This window comes from Orbicella franksi, chromosome 2 (assembly GCF_964199315.1).
Source record: "Orbicella franksi chromosome 2, jaOrbFran1.1, whole genome shotgun sequence".
In the NCBI taxonomy this organism is placed as follows: domain Eukaryota; kingdom Metazoa; phylum Cnidaria; class Anthozoa; order Scleractinia; family Merulinidae; genus Orbicella; species Orbicella franksi.
The window spans coordinates 27,491,611-27,502,199 of NC_138146.1; the positions used below are offsets into that span (position 1 = coordinate 27,491,611).

At 39.3% G+C, this 10,589-nt stretch overlaps 1 protein-coding gene across 1 annotated transcript; it reads left to right on the forward strand.

The window, feature by feature from the left end:
• Positions 1-4,447: 4,447 nt before the first annotated feature.
• LOC145479027 (vesicular inhibitory amino acid transporter-like) lies at positions 4,448-6,417 on the forward strand. The gene has a single exon (XM_081457271.1). The coding sequence runs from the start codon at positions 5,077-5,079 to the stop codon at positions 6,415-6,417; it is 1,341 nt and encodes a 446-aa protein (XP_081313397.1). The 5' UTR covers positions 4,448-5,076.
• Positions 6,418-10,589: the final 4,172 nt, after the last annotated feature.

A 10,589-nucleotide genomic window follows, 5' to 3' on the forward strand; every position in this document is an offset into this window, starting at 1 on the left:
TCAGCCGCTTTTGTTATTCTAATTTATTGATTTACGCGTCGCAAAAAGTGTTTGCTTTACGCGATGTAAAAGAGAAAAGAATATAAGAAATTATGGATGGATAAATACCCTATTTCCCTAGCAGGATATTAGTTGTTCATAGAAAAAAAGATTTACGCAAGGGTTAATCCCGACGAACTGTGTGTTAATTTCATTGCAATACACCTGATCAAATGAATATATATGTTCATCAACCAAAAAGACGTGACGGTCGCGTGATAAATTGGGATAAAATTAATTAAGGTAAAAAAAAAATTGTTCATCCATGATGTATTTTCACCATTATGGAACCATAATTGAAGTATTAAATTTGAAAAGGAGGCGAAGCTGGAAAACATGTCAAGATAAGATGCAATAATTAAAAACTGGCACGTCACATCCCTCTGTCATTTTCTATCACCACATTATTGAAAACGCTTCCTTTCATCATGTGCAAAATGTTTCTTCAATTTGATCTATTTAGAGAGGGTTTGAAACATTTCCAGGACTTTCACTCTAAGGCACCTCCGTTACAGATTTTGTTCAAAGTAAAATTTATTTTCTATTTTAATCTTGAAGTGACCAAAGGAGGCTGCCTTGCTGGCTTCAGTTGACTTCAGCGTAATCCGGTGTAAGGAATAGAAAACGTTTTTCGTGTTTCTGTCGAGTTTTAGCAACATAAGTGTTTCCGTAACTCGAAACATGGATGAAATATTTAAAAAAAAACACATTCTTTAGAAGGGCTTCTTTTTTTCCATACAGTTCTCCTGGCTTCGATTTATCTTGTTAAGTAAATTCCAGTCAGCCTATCATAAACGCTTGGCCTCTAAAGGACACAAAGCATTCCTTGTCAAATGAACTGATCTCCGTTTTCAGTTGCGTGTACATCACTGAAAACACGATGTAACCTTCTTAACAAGCGTTCCCCCGTTTTGAGTTCGTGAAGACAGAGGGAGAAAATAATGATAGGGGGATGGGGGTATGCTATAACTGGTATCTTAAACTTTCTTCCAAAAAAAATGACAAGAAAAATCGGAAAATTACCGCAAAACCAACATTTACATCGACATAACCTAAGTATCAAAATACAAAGTAGTTGTCAAAATAGCAGTTCTCAAACTGAAACATTCCTTACTTGCATATCTGTTCATATCAGATTAATGATAGTCAACTATTGTTCGACGATACCAATTTCGAATTCATTGTCATCTTCGAAAGCCGCGAGACCTTCGAGAGACTGGCTCACGTAAACTGGAGAATGGTCTTGTGGTCGCTAGAAGAGGGTGCTAGGAAATTTACAGCTTTCACATAGAGTACGAAACGATCGAAATATGGGATTTTGCATGAGACGGAATAACTGTTATGTGTATGCCAAGTAACGGTCACTATATAGATGTAGCAAATTGCGAGATGCCTTTTAGTAGAAAAAAAAAATGGTTTCAAGTATTGTAATGATGTGTAAAGAGATTCCGCTATCGTGTTTACATCCTTGTTGCCACCCAATTGAGATCACGTGTTGCTTCATTTGGGAGGTTACAATTGTTTTGTTTGTACATACTCCCGTGCAATCAGTTGCGCCAGGCAAATTGCACAATTGTAATCTCCTAAATGAATCATCACATGGCCTGAATAGAGTAGCAGCAAGGATGTAAACACGTTAGCTGAATCCGTCAATTGAAAGAAAAAATTATTATCTAATTTAAGACAAGCCCTGCCTCTTGGCTAACCTATAGCCATCCTATTTTTAGTAGACGAACTTGCGTAACAGATACCCGACTCAAAGACTGACTCAGAACATAGTTTCAAATAGTCTTGTTGACCTGGAAGTGTCGCGTTCTTCTGTCGCACTCTGTAATTATCGCTGCACTTTTTGTAATTAAATCGTCGCACTTCGTAACACCTGTCTGTTTGTGTACTGGTCGCACTTACTGAAAAAATAGCTGTCGCACTTTGTAATGAAAGACTGTCGGCACCCTGTGATAATGGGCGTCGCAAATTTGTAACTTGCTTGGATGCTTCATAGTTTGTGGAAGGCCAGGGTCATTACCTACCCTCATCTCCTGATTACCCGCTTTTTGAATCCTTGTACCTGACTACCAATTTTATTTAATTTTTTGTGAATTGTAAACTCCGCTAAAATAGAAAACATAAGTCCTGGATGAGTTTATCTTTTTTTGTGAAATGCGTGGAACAATTATAAATTAAAATACCCGAAAGCAAGGTATATCATTTCCGAATCGTTTGCATTTTCAGTGAAATGTCACGTACCATGGCCACAATGAAAAGTAAAGTGGAAGTGTCAGATCTTAGGGCTCAGTCAACTCACCCCCAAGCCGTTTCGCGCGTGGCCTGAGACCAAGGGCATAGTCATCCCGGACACAACGAGTCACAAAGGTGTTAGAAACAGAACAGGTAAAAAGAAGTACGGTATATTCAAAACGAAATTACGTTACCTTCTTATTTCGTGAAAAGGCCAGATTATGCTAGCAGTGCTAAATATACATAAAAGCTAAAAATTATGCTCGGTTTGCTAAATTATACCAAAGATTATGCTAGCACAATCGATCCTTTTTTCCGTGACCTTTGCGTAACTGCTTGACACCAGCAAAGACACTCGGAGCAAAGAAATTCGACGTTCCACTTCCCAAATAGCGACTGAGCAAATAGATTGACCAGGAAAGTTTGCGGCTGGTATAACAGGTAAGAAGCCTGCGTTATGTTTAGTTTGTTTCAAGATTACCATAAAGTACAATCAGTATAACGCAATATTTGATTGTGATCTGTGTCAGAAGTCAGCATTGGGAGAGCGACCGTCCTGTAGATATTAGAGTCGGCATTCATACAATTGAATTCCATAGCGCGACAATGTTCAAGCGTCCTGCTAATGTTATGTTATATTAATGCTATGTTGATATTAAGGCGTACAAAATCACGCACAAAATCACGAAACTAACAAGCTGCGGCTTGTAGAACTGCTTGTGAGTTTTGTGCTTAATAACTGAGTTCGACACGAAGCATACTTGCATATCGATTACCTAATTACATCATTATTGTTATTGATTGCTTAGTATTTTGGAAGACGAGATCAACATAAATTTCAATACATTTTTATATGATAACACTTTTTCGAACAAACAGATATGAATAGCTATGTAAATAAAAGTAAGACATTGTGCATAAAATCACTGTCTGATGTGGCTACACGATAGATAAAAGAGACCGGAAACTCAATAATAGTCAATCGCATTCATCGAGTTTCTTAAATAACAATATTTTTTTTGTTGTTTGATAGATCGGTCGGTGGGTTATGCTAAAATAATTAGACAGCTCGATCGCGGTTTTTAACGAATTCGAGGATTGTCTTCAGGTTCCCCCAAGGCTCGATTTTCGCCTGGCGCTCTCTCGTGTCCGGTCGCGGGCTCCTTTCCCGAACAACGGCAAGTAATCGAGCCTAGGTTCCTCCCAACCGATATCCCAGCCGATAGTAAACTCAAGTCTATCTTGCAACAGCCTGTAGTGCAGGCGTTTTCTGTGTGTTCACGAATTAGCGGTATCAGCTCGCGATCAAGTAGATTCGCCACCATGTTGGCTTAGAACCCCCTCCCCGTTACTCCTCTTTTAGCCTAACTCCCACTCCCTAGAACGCCTTTTCGTCTCTCCCCAATCTCTCTCCAATCTCTCCTCTTCAATCCAAGATGGCGCTCGCTTGATCAGAATGCGCTCGCTCGCCAAAATCCGCCTGCGTTGCAGGCTATCAGGCTATCTTGCAACCAGAGCCATCTCCCGTGGTGTGCAATCGATGGCAATCGATGATCGGAAAAACGCTCAATCGATAAAATTTAATCAACTGGTATCGGTCATTCGATGATCACTCGATAGTCACTCGACTGGCAACAAAGGTCGCACCTAGTCAACATTTACTTGAAAACGGAAAAGATGGTAATCCCACGCATAGAGATTTCAACTTCGGTCGGCATTACAATAGTTACAGCAAGTTACTCCCATGTACAGTGGTGCGAGGGGTGCAACGTGTTATATGCTTGGTGTTGAGGAGGTTTACGGTCGTTTCGATACAAAGTCGTTTCGATACAAAGTCGTTTCGATACAAGTCGTTTCGATACAAACGTCGATTCGATGAGGAACACGGAAACGCGTTGAGAGTAACTCCCGATGGTGGGCAGCTCGGCCACCTTCAACCCGAACTTGTGGATCCTCTCTAGCCAATACACACAAATTTCTCTGTTAAATGTCTCAAGAATTCATATAAAATCTGTTAACGATCTACATGTCCAAAGATATGATAGTAAGCGCTTATCCCCAACAGCCTGTCGGTTGTAAAGGGTGACGAAATTTGCATCCAAATGATACCAATCGATACCAGTTAGGCCATCGATTGTCATTGGAAATCGGTGACAATAGATAAAACGTCACACAAATCCTTTTCATCCATTGGTCATCGATTATCAGTATCAATCTATCAATCGATATCGATTGTCATCGATTATCGATTTCATCGATTTGACACCCCAGGAGAAAGCCAGGGATCTGCCGAATCGTGTCAGCTCTTCCTTGAATTCGCCGTTCCCCAGAAATTGGCGAGAATCGAACAAGCTTTTCGAAGTTAATGAATGAACTAATTTAAGCTTTGCGCAAAGGGTTGGTGGTGTGCAATTTATAGTAAGATATTTCATCGGATTTTCATATTTTCACTCACCTTCATCTTCAGAAACGACTCCCACCCGATTAACAATTGGCAATATATCGCAATTGAAGATCGTTATGGTATTAAGTTAACCAGGTCGACTTTAAAAGCATTGTTCGCTCACAAAAAAAAAAAGAAAAAAAGAAAGAAAAGAAATATGCCAGCGCTCTGGACTTTTGTTCCCTTCTCATTACGTTTTTTCCTCTGCAACCGTTGTAAATAATATAAATGCTACGTGTTAATCATTACACCGTACATCCATCAACTACGGCAGTTCCGATTGTTTTCGACTAAACATATTATATCCAACTCTCGTTTACTCTCTATTCAGGTCTGAGACTTGACGCAAGGATAAAATGTCACTTAATGAAAACCCCAACGTGTTCCAAACTATAACTTCGGCTGACGATCCCATAAACTACCAAGGAAATAATGTTGATGGTAACTGTGAGTCATCTTACGACGAGGAAACAAACGTTATAGATTCAGGAGAACGTGACACTATGTCAATGTGGAAGGCAGCAGCTAACTTTATCTGTGACGTAGAAGGAACAGGTCTTCTGAGTTTACCCTTCGCAGTTTTGAATGGCGGAGTTGCTGCATTGGCAGCATTGGTTATTGTTCCCGTGATATGCTGCTACACAGGTACGATCATGATACAATGTTTGTATGGAGACAGCTCTACACCCGGTGGACGGAAACCACGTCTGCGATCAAGTATTGAGGAATTAGGGGAAGCTTGCTGGCCTGGAATTGGAAGAAAGGTTGTTCTAGCACTGCAAAACACCGAGTTACTTATGCTGTCAGCCTCGTACCTTGTCCTTTGTGCAACATTCCTAGATTACGCATTTCTTACCCTGCCATTTACAAAGATCCTGTGGAGCTGCATTGGTGCAGCTGTGGTACTTCCCACAGTGTTTCTTAAGAGCCTCTCAAACATAGCTTGGTTGAGCTTAATTGGTATCCTGTCCGTATTAGTTCCAGTGGGTTCTGTCATGTGGTATGGTATCAGCCACAGCTCTGGTTGGCAACTAAGCTCGATTCCACTTTGGAAACCGGAAGGGATTCCTGTAGCATTTGGGATTGTTTTATTCAGCAATGCGGCTCACAGCATTCTTCCACGACTGGAAGGAGATATGGCGAATAAGGGGATGTTTAGAGTCATGCTAAGCATTTCATACATATTTATAACTTGCCTTAAGATTACATTTTCCCTTTGCGCGTTTCTGTCATTTACGACCGATACGAAGGACCTTGCTACAAACAACCTTCCCCCAGGTGTGGTTTATTACATTTCATGTGTGTTTCTTGGAGTAAACGTGTTGGCGTCTTATCCATTTCCCATTCTTATCGTTGTGAGGTCCATTGAAGATGCTCTATCGCCAGAGTGTTTTTTGGATAGACTGCCAATGGCTGTTCGGTTTGTCTGTGTTCGAGTGTCTTTGGTGCTTCTTACTTTGGGCGCTGCGGCGGTAATTCCACACTTTGCATTGATGCTGGCTTTTGTTGGCAGCTTGACTTCTTCCACAACGTGCTTTGTTTTGCCTTGCTTGTTTCATCTGAGATTTAAACATGGCGAGTTACGTTTCTATCAAAAAATCCTGGATTATTTCATCATTTCGTTTGGATTAGCTGCTGCAGGGTTCGGCATTTTTTTCTCTGGAAAAGCTCTGGTAAAAGCTTATGAAAAAACGTAAATAAAATTTTCACGAATGGTACGGAGACTATACCTATGTAAGAAATAGACTAATTTCGATATATTAAAATTCAGTCTAACACGATAGACCTCAGCACGAGGCTCTGGGGAATAAACCCCACAAACTCTGTAGTTATTTTCCAGAGCCTTTTACTGAGGTCTATTGTTTTAGGCGGAATTTTAATATATCGAAATTGGTCTATTAAGATATATTTTAGAAAATGGAAAGCCATTTGGATATATACAATCGAGAATTAATTAATGATTTATCGAGTTTAAAGTGCACCTAACCCCAAAATTTTTTTTTCGCTAAAACAAATCTAGACTTTATTTGAAGCATTTGGGCGAAGAAATTTTTGAATTTGGTTGAATCTTCGATTTTCTATGCCCTTTCAAAGTCGCGATTAAGTGTTTCACGACCGCGTTTTAGGGAGTCTGGGGCGGCGGTACCTGATGACGTCTACCCAGGAACCAAACACAATAGCGCCTCAGTCAACTCTCTATATTTGCTCGAGAAAATAGAACGCAAAACTAATCGTTCCGATGTATTTTGGGACTAAAACGTCCAAGTTTTGTCTCAGAATCATTTCTTTTTCGTCACTGGAGTCAGAGTTAAGTTTCGATTCGGAAGGCTCCGAAATAAACTTCGATCGAGCACGTTCGACAACTGTGAACTCACTGCTTAGAACTTTTAGAGCAATTTACAATATTTCAAGCGACGATGGGGAAGACGTCTTTGCGGACGAGCTGCCTGTATATTAGGAATGGAAAGCTAGATACGAAGTGGAGGAGCAGGCAAACGAAAAGCAGGAAAGAAAACTCAAGGACTGCTTTGGATGGTAATTTCGTCAACTAAACATAAGATTCCCACGCGTGTTTATAGCCCGTTTACATTTGTCCTTACCGAGAATGTATTTTGTCAAGGTTCTGTTAAATCCAGTTTGTGTTTTACTTTCAGTTGAATGCTTCATGTTTATAAGAGCGACGTACGTGTTGCAGTTTTCGAGACTTGATGAACTGCAAAACATTGGCTTCGATCGATTGAAAATCGTATTGTTTGGACCTGTATTTTTGAAGCTGTGGGAAGCAAGGCGGAAGGAAACATTTCATACAATTACCGATTTCACATTGTCACACGTTTTAAGTCGTAACTCCAAATAATCAATGTAAATTGTCCTCAAAGTTTGCAGTGAAATTCGTCGGATAAGCGAAAAGGATGTGTTCCCTAAGCGGTCCGCAGATAATGTTACGCGGTCATATTTTCGACGCTATTGCACAGAATCTTTGTCGCACTGCTGATTTCCAAACCTTCGAAAAACTCTGTGAGTCTAACAATTTTGTTATCATGTAATTCTAGAGGATTAATCTTCGACTTTCATCTAAATCGAAAGAGAAATAAGTGTTGGTTAGCGGCGTACAGTTGCGATCTATTTACATCTCAGTATAACGCTTCTTGATCATGACCGGATCACACAACTTTGCCGGTTATGTTATAAATACTGCGGGATTGGAAGATATAGGTTGTAGGTAGTATTTCTACAAATTGCTGGTTAGCTTTAAGCAGAACATTTATGAAAATAGCGTTCGAAAGTCTGCGGAACAAATTCTAGTGACAGTTCTTCAATGGTTCTCACAGATTCAGTTCGCTTGTTTCGGTTCGACAAAATCAACCATCGTTTACGTCTTTATTGCACCATTAGCCGATCATCGTCAGTAAATTGTACAGTATATCTTTCTTTAAATCTGGAATATTGCTGCAACAGCCGATAGCACCTCTGGAAGGCGTTTCTGCGCAGTTTTCGAATATGTATTGCACCATCCTGAAGGAAATGAGAGGAAATGAGATATCCAACCTTCCTGGGTAGACGTCACAAGAGCCGCTGGACCCATTCTCCTCAAACTCGGTCGTGAAACAAAATGGCGGTGTTTTGGAGCTATTTTCGAGATTTCGTCGTGGCACAGAAAATCGAGGATTTAACGGAATTCAAAAATTTTTTCGCAGAACTATTTCAAATAATAAGTAGATTCGTTCTAGCGAAAAAAAATTTTTGGGGTTAGGTGCACTTTAAACATAGGATATCATAACAATGAATGTGTTTGGATATCTAATTAGTATAGATTTTACGACGATTATATTTCTCTATTTTCACCTTAGTTTTAATTTGAAGTTAGGTTTTTGTTATTGTTATCGAGTTTCACTTCGCGTCGTAGTTTCAACTCTCTCCTTGCATTGGGAAATGTAGTTTTGTGGTAGTAAACGGTCTCTTGCGTTCTATACATTAAGCAAATTTTGACTAGCTAGTTGCCTATCTCAGAGCCCGTACACACTACGCGGGAGAAATTTAAAAACGCAACTTTATTTCTACGGTTAGGCCTGCCGTCCACGCTAATCCGTCACGAAAACGGAGCTTTTCGAAAGCCCTCTTCAAACTGGAGGAATTTGAAAACACCGGCTTTGCGTTTTAGTGTGGACAGAAAACATTTAGAAATCGAAGCTTTCCGGTAACGATGACGTCAGGACTTGTTTGTTTTTTTTTCCTCAAACAGAACTCCAAAATGACCGGTGATCGTTGCGTTTTCAAATTTCTCCGGCGTATTGTGGACAGAAAACATTATATTTGAGTCAAAGCGCCGTTTTTACTTTTCTGCGGCCCCTAGTGTGAACGGGGCCTTGGGGTTTAGTTTAAAAAAAGCCAAATTCAATCGCCATTTTTGTCTTCAAACTGAATTTTGAGCAACGTTTGTCTCCTAACAGTTGAAATAACGCTTTGTTGGCTCTGAAAAATGATATAATAACACGTTATTATTTTTTTTTTGACATACAGTATAAGGACCGGAGCATAGATTCCCGAAAATAAAGTTTCGATAATTCGCAACTGGGTATAGCGAGTGAGGTTGCCCTCTTTCCGGAAATTCTAGAAATGCTATTTTATTCGCCTCTGGAAATTTTCGGAAATTTAAACTGTACGTTTTGTTGAACTAGAAAGCGCCCGTAGTTACCGAAGGTCACTTGTGAATAAAACTATTAATTTTACCTTAATTACGAGACCCGTAGCGTTTAACTGTCTATTGCTTCACTAATGTATATAATTTAAAAAAATAGATGGAAAAATAACGAACTAAAAAACAGAAGGAGAAATCAGAGGGTACTTGTCGAAAATAATTATCATCAGCGAAAGCGAAAGGTTTTCCTTAAGAGTAGTCACTTGATTTGAATTAAATTATTCACATATCAAGCAGTAGAATATGTAAGTATAATATGTGCATCAATTATTATAGAGACACAATTAACGATAATAAGGATTGAAAGAAATATATTCATTTTTTCCAATGGAAAAAGGAAATTAGGTTTTATGCTGATCTATGACGAGCGAATGCCATATTACTGACGATAAAAGGTAGGTGATTTAATTTACTTAAAAATTCTGCTCCAAAAAGGCATCACATGATTGTCATAACGTTGTCGTAGTATTCCGCTCATGTCAATGATGACGGTGTCATTTTTTGTTGTTTTGGTGACGAATGCTTCATTTGTATCGGTTTCCTTCATTAATTTCTGAGCCGACGAAGTTTGATTGGATTACTATGATGGATGTCTAGTAGCACGTCTTGAAGTAAACTTCCACATTGATCCGTGAATGGTACTGCACTGCGATGTGGCGCATTTCAAAGAGCGTTGTCTTAAAAATCATTACAGAGCATATTCCTATTAGGCAGTATTACTGAAGTCAGCAACTTAGGAAGGGGGCAGGGAAGGAAGATTTAGTTCAATGATAATCCATAAAAGGGCATGCGACATTAAACTCTACATCTTTGACTCTTCGCATTTCAAGTTTTACAATCGTACACGAGTGGCTCTAGCTGTAAGACCCTAGATAAAAGATGAAAGGCTTTATCCGGCATCGTATACGTTGAACTGCCTAGCAAAATTACTAGACATTGCCCGCTGCTTTTAAAACTTTGTAATATAAGGTTTTGAAAGGGCAAGAGTACGTAAACCGATATCTTTTCGGGATAACTCCGTCAGCTCTTTAATTAAAACTGCTCTAGGCCCTTCTTAAAATTAAAAAAAATTAAAATTTATGAACCTTGCAATATGCTTAATGTGTTCAGGGCGGCTAAAAGATATGCAAATATATCACATATTTGTCACAAGGTAAAAGTGTACATAAA